Source organism: Lampetra fluviatilis, chromosome 2 (genome assembly GCF_964198595.1).
Source record: "Lampetra fluviatilis chromosome 2, kcLamFluv1.1, whole genome shotgun sequence".
NCBI classification, from domain to species: domain Eukaryota; kingdom Metazoa; phylum Chordata; class Hyperoartia; order Petromyzontiformes; family Petromyzontidae; genus Lampetra; species Lampetra fluviatilis.
In genome coordinates this window covers 18141936-18162006 of record NC_136276.1, presented here as the reverse complement: position 1 = coordinate 18162006, position 20071 = coordinate 18141936, and the positions used below count along the sequence as shown (strand labels likewise).

The window sequence follows — 20071 nt, the reverse complement described above, 5'->3', positions numbered from 1 at the left end:
TTTTTTTGTTTATGCATTTAGCATGAACACATGTTCATTATACATTTACCACATACAGTACATTCAAACAACCGGATGATCTGTCAAAACAAGTGCTAGTCGAGCATGGACATTTTCATGGACTACATGATCAGTGAGTGTGAGATGGCAGAATATGGCAACATTAAAAGGTCGGTGTTTGAGCCATAAGTGATGCCTGTGCTATACAGGTTAGACAGCTGAACATTTAACAAAGCGACTTGGAAAGAATGCCAACTTCTGTCCCCGGAATATCAATGTATGTAGAAGACGCCAGAAAAACATTTTTGCAAGTGTCGCAGATGTCAGCAGCACGTGGAATTTGAAATAGGCGAGACACGAGTTCAGAACAGAATCGGGCATGTTACATCAGCAGGGATTGGTGTGGCAACCACAGGTTGACCACCAGACCCAGTCAAATGGTGGTATTTCGTAAGAGTTTACTTTGGAAGTCAGATGTTGATTTTGCAACAACAGGATCTAGCAGAAGAGATGGTAATGTATGGTATCAAAGGCATGCGCTGATGACCTTTTGACCTTGTGGCCTGCAACGTTACTCTGCAACACTGTAGGTACTCCACTGAAATTTTATTTACAAATTACATGAGCAACAGGGTGGCACAGGCCCTGTTTGTTGGTTCACCCCCTGTTTGCATGTTCTTCCCGTGGTCGCATGGATTTTTCTCCAGGGTCTCCGGTTTTTCCCTCCACATTTCGAAACATGCGTTTAGAGTATTGGGCTTGCTTTAAATGTCCACATGATAAGCCACTTCGTTGAGCTATCATTTGTGGCCAGGTCACTTCTGAAAAAGATATGCATAGCTCAGTGGGCCTTACCTGGTAAATAAAAAAAACAGTTTATAGATCCAGGGTCTAGTACGTATAGCAACATTGCCCCCTACTGCAAAAAAAAACTTGGCAGGACCCTTCTGCAAATCAGTATTGGGACTCATTGGGGCTTTCCTGGGTAAACAAGCATAATAATAATAACATGAAGAAAAAAACGAAACTTTTCAGTTAACGAACACGGCTTCCTATTTGAGCGACAACTTTTACAGTGTAATGTTATTGTGGAATTTATTGCAGAAAGTTAAAGTATGCATGGCAGACAATCAACATCGCTTAATCAACCCAATAATTGTTGAAGAACGTGTGTCATTGAAGACAATCGGACAGATCGAGTTTGGCACGATGCCACGCATGCCATGGGTGTCCTATTGTTTCAGGTAAAATGTAAAATTCACATTTATGAAACCATGACATATTGGTCATAAACCACTGTAGGGCAAGTTTAACGTCATGCAACAAATACAAAATTAGTTTTTTTTAAACGGAATGCTAGAAAGCATCTAAAGGTCATCTACATCTTTACACAGGTTGACAGAATTTACGCTGTAATAAACATCACCAAGATGCAGGCCTTTGTGCCATGGTTTGTTTGCAATTTGTGATAAAACATCATTACAGGGTTGTCTGTTTAAATCTCCATCGATTTGTGACATCTCTGTTTAAAACTATTTACATATGACCAAACATGAATATTGCGCAAAGGAATTTAAATGTTTGCATTGAACATAAACTACCATTATGTTTATTTTCTCTTTAAAACACAAGTTCCATAATCAAATAAGAAAATATATAAACAGCATACCAGGCACACAAAATCTAATTTTTATAAATATCACACTGTAGTCATATTTATCGAACATCAGGATGCTATTAAGATAATAAGTTACCAGTAACCCACCACGTAGTCATTTCAAAGCAAGGATCGCTCAAAAACTGATAATCAAAATACCAAGGCTCAAATAAGTACTCGGATGACATTCACCACTGTTAATAATCCTAATCCAATGAGGGAAATTCAACATTCCTACAGCACAGTCCAGTTTCTTCACAGGAGAACCACTGCTGCCTTCCCACAAGGTAATACTTATTTTAGTAACCCTGGAAAGATGATCTTCAAGTCCCCACCTATGAGGATTTGAACTCACGGTCTTCCAAGAATAAGTTGAAATATTTATCACCCTGCCAAATATAACAAAATTGAAGTTAGTTCATTTGTCGTTGCCGAAACATCCATAGCTATGGCCTCAGCATAATGTACGTGCATATGGTGACAATTGAATTTATTGGACAAATGACAAGTACAGAACCAATTAAAAAAAAACATTACATCTGAATCGTGGGGGCCGGGGTGAAGGGCTAGACTCCTGACACTGAAGCATTGTAGTAAGGGCCCAACTACCTTTGCTCCTCGGACCTAGAGCCAAACAAAAAGGATAAACCCAGATATCGCTCTTACGTGTTACTTTGTTTCCTGTTTTGTTAGGTTACTATTATTCCCCTTCCTCCCCCTCTCCCCTCTTCCTCCCCTTCTCCGTTAATCTGCTGCGCCCCATCGTGGTAGGGCAGTGAGCCCGAGTGCCTCCAGACGGCCCCCCATTTGAGGGTGTAATTTTTCCGGATTCAACCACATGCACGTCATTTGCATCTCCCGTGATGTCCATGCTACATCTGTGAAAAATGGTGCGAAATTGTTCGCTTGGAGTGAACAAACTTATTTTTTTAGTTATACAGGTTACAGGGTTATGAAATAGCCCAGCAGTGTTTTTTTTTAGGAAGCTAACGGCTGGCATCCTGCAGGCCACCCTGGTTAATACGGGGTGTATTGCTAAAAGTGCATGAACCAAGCATTTTTATGGCATCTGCTTCACAGTGAACGTTTACAAATACCGGAAGGTAATTTAAAGAGTAATCCATCGTGTGCTGGCGTAGTGGTGCAGATTTTCTCAATTTCAAAATATACCCACGAATTACTTAATTGTGATTACACACAGCAACATAGCTCCCTCCTAAACTACTGTCGACCAAGTATGTGAAACACAGTATCTTTGTGGTAGCCTCGTGCTATAATGGCACAAATGCCAAATGTAATCAATTATATGGTGCCTTAATTGGTTACTGGCTATGACGTAAAAATGGTTGATTGAAAAAAAAAAGCTTATTCACGCAAATGCTGTATTCAAATACAGACATATCTTTTGGAGCACTGCCTCTCATAGCGATATTTGTTTTGGAGGAATATTCCTGCGCGAATCATCCCATATATTGAAGTCGGCATGGCGTAACCAATAGGTGTCTTTGCCTACATATGGTTTTGTGGAACCTTAATCGAGGTTATTGTATTCAGCCTGCTCATAGTCGATCTGAAAGCGACGTTAGTATCGAATCATCGAGGGCTAATCACTGCGTCGATTAATTGGCAATCCATGGATCGAGTAATCGACATTAGGAAGTACTGTTTCGCTTCCCGCGGAACGTGTTACGCAAGCTCCGATTGCACTGGTGAGTAAATCATATTGGATTTGTTTATATCATTGTAAATTAAGTGATTATGTTTATTTATAAAATGCTTTCATACATTTATCATGTGTACAGTATCATTATTAAGGCTATTACTGATACCCCAAGGAAGCCCTCATATCGCTCAAATGTAAAAAAAAATCACGGTCGGTAGCGTATCTCCATTGGAACCATGTTATAGTGACCTCCTACAGCGCTGTGTCGTATAGCGCTCCGTTTACCAAGAACACATCCTGAGCACTATTAAAAGTTGTGCCTGTATACACACACATTTGAAATGCATCATTTTATTAATCTTCTGTCAGGGTTTTTAATTTTTCAACTTAAAACCCACAAAAATTGTATCTGTTAACTTGAGCTATTTTCACAATTTTTTAAATATTATATTTTTCTTTGTTGCAGGTGTAGCAAGTCACATGAAAAAAAGTATCCGTACAATGGAAATGAAAGCCTGAAAATCATTTGCAAAACGCTTCACATATAATCCGGGTTGGGTTGGTTTCACAAACACACGAGTTGTGAATTGCGAATTGTTTTAAAAGTTTCGTGTACGAGGCACACCTCTGGCACAGAGAACCGTAAAAAAGCACAGCGGTGCTTCAGCACGTCTCTACTTTATCTGAAATATCCTCCTTGTTATCAGTTTATTTTTTCTTTTACAACCACCACTAAAGATAAACTCAGCAAGGATTATGACCCAACATCCAAAGCAGGACTTTTTCTACGCCACCTTAAGACGCCTTAAAGATGATGTCATTTGGATGAAAACAAATGTCTCAAATGGGATACGGGTGGAACAGCAAAATGTTGATGGATGATACTTACTGCTAAGCACTTTAGAAATGGCAGTGTAACTTTTTTAAAAGTGGCACAAACTTAAAACCGTATCCAGTATTCCCCCCCCCCACCCATCTTTATATGCAAAATCATCAACTTATTTGAGCAATTCTTATATTCATTATAAAATGTATATAATTCACATCCTGTATGTGCAAGTGCTATGAAATATAAAAAGTGCAACATTTCAATAGCAAACCCGATATTATGCATAAACTACACTGTACAAACAATATATAAATGCACAGTGCACATGAGTTACAAGATCCGTTTATAAACTGGGGCCAGTTCAAACACAATATACAACACTGCATGGCAAGGTAGGGGTTGTAGTGATATTATGCCATGAGCTATTCTGATACAAGTCACGATGGTCTGATTTTTCCCGTTGAGTTATCACAGGTATCAGTAGTTATGCAGTGCTATATATTGCATCACACCTACGACCAAATCACCCGGAATGTGCCCGATCCCACGATACCTCGGAAGTCAAGCAGGATTGAGCTTGGATAGTGCTTGGATGGGCCAACACGAACAGGTGTTACAGGCTGTGGGCGCTACATGGACAGCAAAGGCTATTACAGCAAAACATTGTTGTTTTTGTATGTTCCACACATTCACCAACCAGCACTCCCCAGAACGAAGTGTAGTCAAATAACCCGTCGTGACCCACGCGGGTGTCCGAAGGCCCTCATCCAGATGTGGATTGACAAGAGATTTACATGCACACAGGTACATGTGTAATACAATGTGCTTCAAAGAGACCAGTACACTTGGTGTGGAAATGTGTAATCACGTTAGCAATGTAACAGCAACAAATACATGTTGTGGATGCACTCTTAAATAATTCATTTACATTACCCAGCGACTATGTTGTATTAACAAACGTGGCGTTGCTGCAGTAAATTCTCTCTAGACGTTGCATATACCAGAACATAAACTCTGTAACAAACACATTTTAGGGCTGCAACAGATAAAGGACTATTTATTGACCAAGAAAAACCAGACTGCCATAAATAGAATAAGTATTTATTTATATATGTATAATTGTACACGTATGCTTGTATAATATACGCATCTAGAGAACACATTATACATGGACATATGTATAAACTAAATGCATAAGAAAAGCCTCCATACATGGCTCGAGAACAGGTGATTGGCAAACACTATTTTCAGATTTCTAGTTTCAAAATATGATTAGGTCCATATAGATTTACAGAAGAATCAGTCTGGTCACCTCCTGGCATGGGAGAATTAAATATTACAGATTACATTTCATTTTGCTGTTTCAGCTCATAGATAGGCTTATGTTTGTTGGATTTACTTTCACCTAAATAATTTTGGCTATCCAGCTAGGTGGTTGCTGTGGTTAGAGCGCTCACCTTACAATCGAAAGACTGCAAATTCAAATTCCAGCCGGAGGTTGACTCAGTTGATCATCCCTCTGGGGTCAATAAAATGAGTCCCCTTTGTGGGAAGTCAACAGAATTCTTGCAATGGGAGAATGGTCCCCCGACCATTGGAATGTGTCATTTCTACTCGTGGTTCAGAGCAATGTCCCATTGTTGGTAAAGCAGTGAAATGCTTGAAATGTTTTAGTTCCTGATGTCAAAAACAGACGTTGATTGGTTGCAGCACTAAAATATGTATACAACCTATGAACCCTGAATAAAATGAGTTGACAGGACTCTAATATGTAATACACAACACACATGAACACCAGACGAAAAATGTGTGCCTAGATGAAAGTTCACATTTAAATTATGCTTTGTTTTGGTTTTGTTTTTACTAAAATACACTTATCCCTCTTAACACGGTTTATTTGGCTGAAGAACAATTATGAATTCACTGGGGAAAAACACAATAACTTACAATCTTCCTTTCATACACATACATCCTGTACGATATCACAAAGCTTCAATGGCAACTGCAAGTTCCAAAGCAGACCTGCCACTCTGACACAAGCATGGTAGAATATAAACACTCAGTGATGGTCCCATTAAAGCATTTACTTCTTCTATAGCTACACACCAATTGGAGAGTCGGGTTGTGGAAGTGCTTGCTCTGAAATCACATGAGACCCATTTAAGTCTCCGTTGGCATCCTTAAAATCGTGTGGAGATGGAGAGTCTTCAGATTCTTCTTCTGCACGCTCTGCCGAGCACTGGACACTGTCCATTTCTGATGGAGCGGTAGCCGAAATTGAATTCTGACCTGAAAATGAAAGATACATGATAAGCGAATTTTTATTTCTTGTTATTACATTTGACTTTTTACAGAAAAACCTTGTTAAGATTGTAACAAAATAGATTTATTTTAAAAGCAGTTTTTTTTGTTACATTAGTGAAATAAAACATTATGCAAAACACTCACTTATAATGCAAACAAATTTTTTGTTCTACATTATATGTCTACATAAGCCAGAGGCATTTGAAAATATTGTACATTTGTATATGATTTAGAAGTTTGTGTAAAAAACAATAATGTTGCTGTTTGTATATGTTGATGTAAAGAAGCAAATCTTTCCGAATCAACACACCTTGGCGATTCTATTATAATTCATCCAGAATCTGACATCTCACATCGTTCTACATCTAAGCAAGAATGTGACATTCCTGTTTCTTAATTCAGTTTCAGCCACCATGTTTAACATCCACTACGGTTAATTATCAAGCTCTTCGGTATTTTATCCATGTCCCCACTTGTCACACTCATCTACTAAAAGCATGAGAACATGATGCATGGGCATCATATCCAACATACACTACATTTCAATATATAAATGCTATGTAACAATTTTAACCATCTCAGTTGATGCAGATGGTTAAAAAAGATAGCACATCACAATGTCTTCATGAATGTATTCTCATCCACTGGCAGAATATATTCTGCAATCTAATTTCTAAATAATTTCTAGATCTGTTCAATCCTCTATCCACAAAATCAAAGGGTGTAATTATCTATGACCATCAAAGTGAATCTATCCATCTTGTTGAACATGTCTTACAAATCATATTCTAAGGTACAAATTCTCTACCATGTGTACCTTACCCACTTGACAAACGGTTCACAATACTCCATATCCTTGGGTCTAGTTGAAACAAGGTTCAATAACACCATATTTGTATCCTCCAATTTACCTGAGTGGCCTGCACTGACCTGATTAATATCCAAACGTTTACAGCCTGACCAATTTGTTTGTTGCCCAAACAGCAGATGTACATAAATTTACCGCCCTCCAAATATTCTACATTCTGCAACTATCAAGTAAAGTCAGAGTTAGATAATTATGAGTATCTCTATTAATGCAAAGCTAAGAGCATTATATATGCAATAATATATGCAATGTAGTGGTCACATGACATGCATGCAAGGCATGACGGGAGTTGTGCTTTACTGCTGTTTGTGAGCACTCCTCTGTGTGTCGTTTAATGTTTCCCGTCTGCACACATTTTCCTGTTTTAATGGGTTTTTCATCATTTACGGAAAGTGTTGGATTTGAATAATTGTTGCTTTTAAGCAAGTGTTCACGGGAGTCACTAAAGTATAGGTGTAAATCCTCTCCATAAGTCGGGGCTACCAGAGGCAGTGATCAGTGATGCTGTACTCTTCTGATGAGTCCTAATTGATGTGGTGGTTACATGACATGGATGCAAAAGAATGATAGGAGCCATCCCTTCCCGTTATTTGTGAGCGTAACATTGTATTTTGTTAAAACTATTATCAGTCAGCCATTCGTATGGATTCCACATTCCTATGGCAAGTCCCAGTTTATTAACACCAAAATCGCTGTTAACGTATCCTGAATCTTGAAGGGACAAACTGCTCAATCAAACTCCCACCGGGATTACGGCAACGCTCACAACATTTCGAATGCAAGTCGCACACTCTAACCACATCATCATGTCAATCCAATAAATGCAACATGTTCGCGTCACCATTTACCCTCTGGCACAGTGGTGGCCGCGCGGAGGTGCTGCTCAGCATCTGTCTGTGACGGGGATCGCTGCCTCTGGAGCCGCCTCAGGGATCGAATCGATGCCATCTCTTCCAGGTCCCTCACAACTGTCGTGCCTCCATGCTGCTGATGTTGCTGCTTGCTGTCCATCCTCCATGTTTGAGTCGCGTGCCTTAAACAAGAACGCAAGCAAAGCAGTAAAAAATGCTAATTTAGGGAGATACTCCTGCCATATGAATACTGAGTTTCATCATTGAAACAAGGCCACCAGCTGACATGATCACCAATGCTGGAATTTACAGAGATGCTTATAATTTTCTTAAATGTTTTTGGAAAATACAGATTAAGTTTTCCTGTCCTGAGAGTGATGCATTATGACCAAAGTTCACTGTACAGTGCCTATGTTAAATAATGCATGACTTCATGCACCAGAGTTAAAAGGAAATATAAAAATCAATTACTGCTGCAGCAAATTATTTCTAATTGCATTTACATTTTTCGCAAATAGGCATTGATACTTTTATTAATGCCTAGGATTGCTGGATGGATAAATGTCAGAATGGAATCACATAGCTGTTTGTCATTGACAATCATTGACATGAGTGGTCAAATGTTGAGATATTGAGCACTGTAGGAAAAGCTGCAAGCTATGCCTTAGACACACAGTGAGGAAGCACATTCAATGTCTCAACTCAAGCACAAGCCATCTCAAGTAAGACAGTTTATTAATAACTAGCTTTACTACCCGGCTTCGCCCGGGACTTGGATTCACAACGCCCGGCCGCCTTTGTCTCCCCAGTGGCAATGTTCACACCACACGAGTTACTCGTTTGAGGCTGAGTCGACCTAGGGGAGGCCCAAGACCGGTTCAAATAATCGTCACCGGTGGTGGCCGTGAGCAGGAATCGAACTCGGGTCGCCGGGTTCGTAGCGCAGCGCGCTAACCGCTACACTACCGCCACACAAACGCACGTGCGTCCATAGGTACACATACACGCAATTGCAGCAGACACACACAACTTTCAGAATGCGTACAGCAGTAAACGACTGAAATAATAAAGCAAAGCTGTGCGAAAAACACCTTAGACCTACAACACATTTGTATTTCACTTTACCCGCGATCAGCAGGCACACTCCGTTACGCTTTTAAACAGACACATGATCACAAATATCCCTTTATATAGATGTAAAGCCATTGCTTGTTATTATCAAAGCAAGCCCGAGTACACATCCAATATAACAAAACACTAACGCTATGTGTAGCTTTCTCAGATTCATAAATTAATAACAATCATTTATATAACAACCAAAATCAAACAACATCTACTAACCTTTCAAGGGACCCAAAGTTTGGCTGGCTTGTACGTTTGATCTGGGGAATACAATTTTAAACAAATTAATGCATAATTTAATAACGTTAGCATGATTATACTAACGACAATCCTTTAATCTCTGCAGAAATAGTTTTAGAATCTACTGTGCCACATAAAAAGTAAGCGATTCATTAATTTGAGATCAATTACAATAAAAGAAAAATGTATACATGTAAACATGAATAATGCACGCAATTTGTTATATCCTCTATATGTTACATTTGAAAATAAACATAAGTTAAATGGAAACGCAAGTGTATACGGTATTTCACAAGGTTTGAGAGGGCTGCATGAGTTAACAAAACACTGCATTCATTTAGAGAAAATTATTCTAACAGCCATTTTAGACACTAACATTATTGTGTGGTTACAGTCTACAAGGCCTGCTTTTAAGCAGACATGAAATACCATAACTGGTCCAATTAATTTCAAATACGGGTTTGCATGCACTGCCTTTAAGTTATTTCATAACATTCAAATGAATGATGTTTTCATTTGTGAAGATATACACCACACACACAGACGCATATTTTTTGGGAAATATGATCCAGTGGTCTCAAGACAAGTAACATTAGGCGGTCATTTTCCACACAATTTTGGGCCATTTCAACTTGTCAAGTATCACACACATCTGTGGAGCAACAGATGCCCAGCTTTGTTTAATTATTCAATGACAGGCTGTTGAGCAGAGTTGGAATTTAGCAACACGCACTATTAAGCAATGTGTGTTAAACTATATTTGTATTGCATCAATAGAATACTAAAACATGCCACAATGGCTCCAGTCCAAGACAAGGAATATTTAAACATTACTGCCCATAGGGTTGAGGCCAACTGGAAAGTGGGCTTCCAAGGGTGACTTTGAGAGGCCTTCTGTAATCTGTCAATGTCATCATGGTTCATTTGTTTACTGATTATTAAGGCAGTCGGTAAGTTAAAGCTTACACAGCGATTAAGATGTTGCACTTAGGTAAAATGCTTTTTTTATAGTCTGTACCTGTGCACATTTTTTTATCACAAAAAGCAAGACCATCAGGACACAGTTATCCAAGGAACTTTTAAATAAATAATTAAACGAGAGCCCTTGCCCTCATTCCAAATTTCTGAAAAACATACAGGCCTTTGTCAATTCACTGCTGGCACAATACTTCCTCATGCTGTGTAGGACCTGAGCGTTGTTTGACCATACGTCATCACAGAGGTCATTGTGGGTTAGTGATGAGGCCAACTTATTAATAATCGAGTTGTGTTCCAACTAAAGAGTCCTTTTAATGTATGACACTATTTTACAGGTGAGTTGAAGGAAAAACAAATACCAATGGCCAACGAATGTACAAAACAACCGATCTGCTCCCAAAATATTTAATCAATCTGGCATAACATCAGTGAGATCGGGTAGTTATGACTGCTTTGAAACACTGTAATCATAAAACCGTAACCAATATCTTGACTTAAAGCTTTCGTGACTGCAGGAATACATATTCTATGGGTCTTTCAGTAAAGCCACGTAGATAGAAAAATAATAAAAATATCACGACGTTTCGATCGCAACACAAGCAATTGTCTTCAATTGCTGTTTGCTTTTAAATGTTTGTAACCTTAAAACTGGGAGCAATAAATGAGCAACATCAACAAATGGCTTCTGTTTCAGGTTTAAAACATGAAAATGCCAGTGTAATGACTGTTAGACAAGCGGTAGCAGGGTGAGCTGATTACTCTAACCGTAGTGTCACCCGGTCAGATATAATATGGAAATGCAGCACTACATTTGTTTCTTTAAAAATGCATTGATCTATTTATTTGTACATAAATCCAGGTGGTGTTTCATGCTGACCCTTAGAAATTAGGCTCCTTGTCCTGGCAGACGGACCTACCCGATTGATATGGAAGGGAGCGGAGGCAGGAGAGACAGGGGATACAGGCGAAGGTGGTGGAGAGAAGTGGAAGAGCTCTGGCTTGAAGCTGGAATTGGCGATGATCATGCACTCCTCCAGGGTCTTTAGAAACGTGCCGCATGTGGCATCCAGCAGTGATGATGCCTCATTCATTTTCTGAAAACACAAACAGGAAATGTATGAGTGCTGCAGAGTAGGACGAGGAAAACTCATGTTACTTTTGCAAAGTGAGCAATGCACAGCTTAGAATGTGTTTTTAGATAAACTTTATCATTGAAAAAAACCCAATGTTAAAAAACACAAACACCTCCATATAATTCAATATAGTTACATGGGGGTGGAAGGGAAGGATACAGAATTGTAGATGTAACGAGAACAGTAATATAGATCTCCAGAGAAGGAATAATGAGTGTTGCACATCGGAGAACGGGGTAAACGGCTGCCATTGAAGCAGAGGGACTTTGTCTATGTTTATAGAGATGCATGTGCATGAGAGTAATTACACTTGTTAATAAAAATTAGAACATATACAAGCCCAATTATATGAAACCGTAGGAAAGATGATCTGATGAACATTTACAGGTGTGCAGTCTTACTTCCATGTCAGGCCGTGTCCGACTCTCTCCTGGCTGGAGGGACTCCCGCACTGTGTTTATCTGCTGTTTTATCAGGTCGCTGTAGAGTCGCAACTCTGACATTTTGGTTTTGAGGAAGTCGCTGGTCTCGCTAATCTCTGCACAAACAAAAATGAAAATTAACCCTCAAAATGAAACATTACCAGCAAAGTCTTACAGAGTTCCCTCCACATGCTGAAAATACTAGTTCTATATGTAAAGTATTTTTATAATTTTAATTCAAAACCATCATCAGCCATTTGCTATCCACAAACCTGTCGAATTGTTGAAGGTTTCCCCACACTGTCACCATTTCTCACAGTCATGTGACGCTGCAATCCAGCTCATTCCTGCACACTAACTGATCGCAACGCCCCATATCTCTGCCATTCCATCACTAGTCTCATCCATTGGTGATCATTAATTTTTGCGATATATTCTGCCCATCAAATCAATATGATGTCAATATGAAGTGAATAATTTACATTTGTTCCCTGGTCCATGCTTTATTATTACTGCTTCTCAGTTTAATTTTAAGAATAAATCTATCCATACTTCTTTGCACACTTTCCAATTTTTGCTTAATTTTCTTTGTCACTGTGGATGTTTACGATCCCTATGTCACACCGGGAAATAAGCACTGACTGATAATTAATTCATCAGGTACATAGATACACTGCTTTTCATTAACAAATTTGGTTTTCCAAAACCTAATGATGTTCATTTTCATAATTTTAAGACAGATAAACTATTAATAATTTTGCAGCTTGTATATATTGTCGTGTTTTTCAAATGTTGTCCTTAACAATTGATTATGCTTGGCAAACTTGTATATTACTTTTTTACTTAATATTTATTTTGAGCAAAATTTTTCAGGCTTCTATGCAACATTCATTGATTGTATGACATCAGCAAATTTGCGATGGCTATACTCTCTCCATGAATGTTTATGCATGTATTTGTCAATTCTAGTTTTCTAAAAAATTCTTCCAATGTTTGCTCAAAGTAACCGTGGTGAGTATACCTCCTCGCTCGACTCCTCTTATGAATTGTAATTTTCTACTGCCCTTATGCAATCTCAGTATAGTTGTTCTATGTTCATGAAAAGTGCAAATACTTTCTACATATATTTTATTAAGGCCTTGTTTTTTTATTCGGACTGAATTTGGTTGCATTGACTGAAATACCATATCACAGTCTACAAAAGCTAAGAAGAATGGTATTTTAATGGTATTTTACATTAATTTGTCTTCTTTGGGTTTTCGGTCTGTTTTTTTCCTGATGACGATCGCTTTTGTTGTGATTGAAACGTCGTAGTTTTTTGTTAATTTCATTTTCATGAATTTGAACCTATCTTCGTGACTTTACCAAAAGACCCAAAGAATATGAATTCCTGCAGTCACGAAAGCTTTAAGTCAAGAATTAATTTGTCTTTAAGAGCACCTGATTGATCAATGGTAAACAATATCTCCAAAATTCAGATTGTTCAAACCATTGGTTGGCCTCCAAAATGTCAAGTATTTGGTTCTCAACAATCTACATCGAAAACATTACACACATGTGATCGGAGGCTAAAGGATCTGCAATCAATTATTGTGGCAACAAAATGTGAAAGGCTCTATGGCTATATATATGTCATGCATGAATTTAAACAATTTAAACAGCCCCATTGAAAGATTATAAATGTATATCATGTGCTCTACTTTTGATTGTTATTAATATAATAATTACATAAGCTTGAAATAATATTGCTACGCACCTCCGAATAGCATGGTTGGCTATGTATGGTACAGAAACAGAAAATTGCATGTAAAAATCGCAGTCAAGGGTTAGCTCTACCATCTCTTTGGGGTCAATGATGAACAGTAATCTCTAGGAATTCAAAATCCATTATCTTGTGGAGAAACCAATATATGACGAAAAGAATATCTAATTTCCATAACTGCCTGAAGAAAGGCAATGGAGATGACATCAGCCAAATGCTTATTTGAGAATGGGGACACAATTTGCTTCAAATAATTGGTTCGTTTTAGCCATGTTTTCATATCTCATAGGCTCGATCACATTCATTGTATTAGCTTAACGGTACCGTTTGCATATTACTTAAAATAATGTGTGTTTATGCAGTATTTGATGTATCATAAGTATAACAAGTGATTGTATTTAACGAGTCGATCAGTGTGTATATCCCAACCTTTCTCTTTCTTGGAGCGGCTGTCATGCAGGCAGGCCTTGGAGCTGCCCAGGGCCACAAGCCAGGATTGGCGTTCAGCGGCGTTCATGGCGCGCAGATAAAAGTGCTGCTCCCCAGGGATGACGAGATCCAAACGCGTGCCATCTGATGAATGCACTGCCCGCAGACACAAGACACGATGCCACCGGTTCTACAATGATCACTGCATTGTGCTCTATATCCCATTGATGCCAATTTATTAAACACTATTCAGCATCCCAGAGCGTTGTGGGATGCTGTTGGCATGAATGACGCTATATACAGTTATAGTATTATTATTGTTATATGATTTGGATCTGTAAAGTGTATAAATATGGCCATATCCCCAGATGCTTAACAAAGATGGTAACATGTGCTTCATGCAGACATGGGTGATGGGAGGCTGTGATGAGGGAAATTCAGAGGAAGAAAAGTGTGAGTTAGACATGCAGAGTACAGGAAACTCCTAAATGTGGACTTGAACATGGAGGAGATAGCAGAGACTGTTTAAAACCAGGTTTATTGCTCTATTTTGGCTTCTTAACAGTTCGGTTTCACTCAAGGATTATTTTTACTACTTGAATATGCAGACATTCATATTAACACATAATGCAAGTTACAAACAAAAGTAAGCCTGATTATGTTTACGAATTGATGAATAATATATTTTTTCAGAATCAGATTCTTTACCAATATAATCTTATTCCACTGTTTTCCCTTCAAAATTAATAAGACACGAAGTTAATTCTAAAATAATGAACTTCATAGGGTTTGTGCTTTTCAAAATTTTACATTACGCTTCACCCCATCCACAACGCATACCATATGTTGATAATAACAGAACATGCTTAAGTGTGCTGTCCTAATTATGTTCCCATTACTGTATTTCTTAGACTTTGGTGATGATCAAATGCATCACCTCGCCTTACAATTGTGAAAAGCATTTGTGTGCATAAGATATTAGCAGTGTGTGAATCGTAACGGAGCACTCACCTTGTATCTCGCACACTGCCATTTTAATGCTGCCCTTGCAGCCCTTACTGACATCATCCTGGGAGTCGTAATACGAGAGAATACCGCCATCCAGAACAAACCACCGTGGCTGCCAACCTGTCAATACAGCAATAACCATCAACAATACAACAAATCTCGCATCACTGCACCAACTTGAGTAATCCAAGTAAATCATTACTGTAACCAGCCCCTCAACACTCATTATCTACTATCTGTCATAAGTCATAGAACTCCTGATGGAAAATGCACCATTTACAGGGTATTAGAGGCTCGATAGGATTCTTCCTTACAGGCTAATCCTAAATCTAACCTGCACATACACCCGCACAATACTATTGCTGCAGAGATACATATTGATTTTGTAGTGATAAACATTTTTGCTGCCAAAAAAACACTATGGATAATAACCCTATGGAAGAAATTATCCCAACTAGTCTACAGCTTGTCATTATTTGTGATCACAGATTTCAGAACTAAATTAGACAAGGAGAATAGGTTTTCCCCTATTATCTGGCAACAAAACAGGTGTTGAGATGTTAAAACACCAAACCGAAACCTTTTACAAGGAATCATGTATGCATTAACTACAATACTTGTGGTTAGAATGCAAACCAAAAACACACTCTGATAATATATGCATTCTTTGAAACTAAATTAGACAATGTAGTTTATGAAACAATACATATAAAATGATTGACATTATACTATAGTAAATTGAACTCACAGAAAATCATTATTACCAAAAAGACCCACACAGACAAATATTCTCATCACTGATTGACAACTCATCTATCTTCAGGAAATGTGTTATTTAGTTGGTCTCTTAAATTGCATGCGAACCTATAGGTCGCATTTTACCTAGTTATTTAAACCTGTCATAGAGTTACATTGTCGCAATGGGCCCAAAAATATGGTGAAATAATGTGAAATGAGCACTAGTCAACCGGGATGATAAAAAGGTAATTTCACATTGGCCTGATATGCCAGTCGAGGAAGCTGGTGATAAACATTTCATGAGCCATGGAGGGCAAGAAACGCGCCACTCGGGTTTAGGCTGATGGACCGGTTCGACGTTTTTAACAATCAGCACTTTGCCAAAGATAGTTTTCCCTGAGCAAAGTGATGCAACCTGTATTCTCTGTGAATCGAAATATACTGTACCAGCTTTGGTGGCAGATCACTCGGCCAGCCAATAGGTGGCATATCCGTATTGCCATCATCATCATCTGTCATGGTCAGTCCACTGCTGGATGAAGCAATTCAAAAGTTGTCGCTATCTCAGAATCCGTGTCATGAGAATGACGGTGCAGACACTGACACATTGGTTGGACAATAGGTAAATGTGAATGCTGTGGATGCTGTGAAATGTCTATGACGCGATGCAACGTGTGAGAATAATCACATGTTACTTGTAAATACAGTATATTATAGTTACTTGCACGTAACGTAAACCAGACTACTGTTAGTTATTTCTATGACAAAAATGTATTGTACTGTATATGAAACGATACTAATAACTTTAAACTGCCCTTGGCATTGTTGAAAAATATGTTACAAACATGAACATCACAAGTTAAGAACCCTAACGTTCTTCGGAAACACTGCCCTTGTACTAACCTACCGATACAAAACATTGTATACAAAACGCCACTGCCATCATTTGCTTGGAGCAACATTCTTGTATATACAGCCTTTCCATTATATTGTCTGTAAACTACCTTAAGCCGGCGTTAAAATATTCAGAACTTGGGATTGCAGCGTTGATTTTATCACCTACAGCACACACGTCTGAGACGTCCCTGTCAAGCCTTGACAAACCAAGCAGCCCATGGGCGAAATATAAACAGTGTCATATAACTTTTCCTTAGTCTCACAATGCATGCTGCTGGCACCAACCATCACGTTCAATGCCAGGCTGTTTTCACGTGTCAAAGTTCAACCCTCATATGCCTGTCCTGGCACACCCATTGTGGACGTAAAAGCCACCACCAGGACTCTCTGCTCACTTTAAACAGAATGATTGCCAATGGCCTAACATGTCATTATAAAAGGTAAGGATTTCAAGACGTCAATGCTTGTGGGGGCTAATGCAACGCCTCGAGCAGTAACCAACAAGCCAAACCGTCTTACTTAATTTTAAAATAACCAATCTGACTTTGCGATTTATTCGCACAGAGCCGCGTTACGCTGCCTCGAAAGTGCTTTGACCATCTCTACCTTGAAGCTCTATGGAATGTGGCCGTGTTCGCTCGTGTTTTCATTCACGCATCTTCTCGTTCGTAATGGATCTGAAGAGGGCACGAATCGAACAGTGGCAGCCCCCCGTGGTGTGCACCCCGAAATGTCGCATGTCTCGATGGTGCCACAAGGACCTCACATCCTCGTTATCGATCGTCTGTCCGGACTTCACAACTACACAGCCGTCGAACCACTCTTGGGGTGAGGTAAGGTGAGCCGAGGACGTGGTGACAGGGCGAGGGAGTCGGGCTGAGGGGGTGATGTAGTGGGGGTGGATGGTTGAGGATGAGGAGAGATCGGGGTGAGATTTCAGAATGAAGAGGTGAGTAGCGAGTGGTGACGGGTGAGACGTGGGGAGTGAGGAAAGGGGTGAGGAGGAGTGAGTTGGGTGAAGGGGTGAGCGCTGACGATCACGACCCGAGTCGAGTGTTGGTGGTGGTGATGCTGGAGGAGGAAGCAGGGCTGACAAGAGGATATGGAGGCTCAACAACAAAATCAGCGTCCACCACTTTCCCCGGGGGGCCACAACCACAAGACGGCGGAACCGTTACGACGAGCGGGGCCAGACGATCCGCTCAGTGTCGGGGGGCGCCGCTTGCAGTCCGAGAGCCGACAGCTCAATCACCCCACGGGCCTCCCTTCCCCTCCGCTCAGCTCCACTCGCGCCGCTCACCGCTCAGGTAGTTTGTCCATTTGTAGAGAGAACCCTCCATCGCCAGGCCGCGTCTCGCCGGCGTGACGTCACCGCCACCGACGCCCCGCCCCCCTGCGCGGTCACGTGCGCGCCACCGGAGCGCGGACGTCATCGCGCGCGTGAGCCCACGCCGTGTGTCTCGTGACGTCATCGCGCGCGTGAGCCCACGCCGTGTGTCTCGTGACGTCATCGCGCGCGAGAGAAAAGCCGTGTCTCGTGACGTCATCGCGCGCGCCAGAGAGAGAAATTACAGGTGGCGCGTGACGTCATCGCGGGCGTGAGGGGAAAAAACTTGTCTCTCGCGACGTCATCGCGCGCGAGAGAAAATCCGTGTCTCGTGACGTCATCGCACGCGTGACAAAAAAATTGTCTCTCGGGACGTCGGACGCGCGCGTAAAAAAAACCGGCTACGTGACGTCATCGGGCGCGCGTTAAAATCCATTCGCGTGACGTCATCGGGCACGCGTGAGAAATTCGCGACGTGACGTCAAATCGCTTCTGAAAAATAGATGTACAGTGCAGCTCGGTGGGCTTTATCTGGTAAAAGAAGTTTAGTCGATTTCTTTTTAGCGATTTTGCTTACCCTTCCTATGTTGCACTCGTATCGTTGCTGTGTTTTGTCTGTTGTGTAACTTTCTCATCCGCCCCTACTGGACATTTGTTAAAAAATAGCTTCATAGCTCATCGGATTTCTCCAGGATAAATAACGATGCTCATAATTGTGGCGTGACTTCACATCCATACAAGACCCTTGCGGTTCGTGCGGGTTCATTTGACCAAACTTCTAAATGAGAATCTGTATTGACACTGGAGGAATCCGACGAGCTGTAAAGCTCTTTTTTTTTAAACGTCCAGTAGGGGCAGGTCAGAACGTTCCAACAATACAAAAACACGATATGCGTGTAAATTATAGGAAAAGCTAAACAAAGCACTTTTAAAATACACATGTAATGAGCGTCTCCGACACGATAAGAACTTAAATCGTTTATTAATAAATCTTCGGTACAGCTTGGGTTGTCTCTCGTCTCTTCTCACTCGCACTACGGATACATGCCGCCACGTGGCACCCTCAACCACTCTAGCGCGTCACGTGGCCGACGGAGATGGCCTTGCTCCGGCCCCCACTTATATACCCTCCCGGCGACTAAACCACGCCTCTGGCCACGCCCCTCATGGAACCTTCGGGAGCGTTCCAGAAGCTTCCAGGGTGGCTCCGCCCCATTGCCGTTGACCGAGATGGAATCATACTCTTAGGTTTTTTTTCGGTAAAGTCACGTAGGTAAAAATTTATAATAGAAATAATCGAAATAAAATAATATTGTTTCTATTATTTGTATTATTTATGTTAATTATAAAAATAATATAAATAATATAAATAAAATAATAATATAAATAAAAGAATAATATTTTATTTCTATTATTTTTTATGTTTATTATTTATTTTCCCCTACGTGACTTTACCGAAAAAACCTAAGAGTATGAATCCTTGCAGTCACGAAAGCTTCAAATCTAGAACGAGATGGAATCCTTCCCCTAGATCAAGGGTCCCCAACCCCCGGGCCGCGGACCGGTACCGGTCTGTGGCCTGTTAGGAACCGGGCCGCACAGCAGGAGGTGAGCAGTGAGTCCGCGGGTGGCCTGCAGATTTGTTTTATTGACCACTTCCGTCCGCGCCTCTTTCCCGCACTTGTCTCAGTCACAGTTTTAGTAAGCCCACAAGCTCTAAACCCTAGCCAAAATTAGTAAAAAAAAAACGTCGCTGGAGAGCTTCTTTGAAAAGGGGTAAAAGACCCAATGATGACCCCCCCCCCCGGTCCGTGAAAAAATTGTCTTCTACGAAATGGTCCCT

The 20071-nt window shown here is 40.3% G+C and overlaps 1 protein-coding gene across 2 annotated transcripts; it reads right to left on the bottom strand.

Moving 5' to 3' along the window:
* Positions 1 to 945: 945 nt before the first annotated feature.
* Positions 946 to 18293, bottom strand: LOC144943736 (pleckstrin homology domain-containing family A member 3-like). Of its 2 annotated transcripts, none has more exons than XM_078871526.1 (8): positions 18202 to 18293; positions 15270 to 15386; positions 14259 to 14414; positions 12047 to 12183; positions 11430 to 11606; positions 9514 to 9554; positions 8170 to 8354; positions 946 to 6438 (listed from the first exon to the last, which is right to left on the bottom strand). In XM_078871526.1, exons 1-8 carry the CDS (start codon positions 18239 to 18241, stop codon positions 6248 to 6250), a joined length of 1044 nt encoding a protein of 347 aa, XP_078727652.1. In that variant the 5' UTR covers positions 18242 to 18293; the 3' UTR covers positions 946 to 6247. The 2 variants fall into 2 exon arrangements, with proteins under 2 accessions (XP_078727652.1, XP_078727661.1); XM_078871535.1 differs by having other exon boundaries at positions 14259 to 14402.
* Positions 18294 to 20071: the final 1778 nt, after the last annotated feature.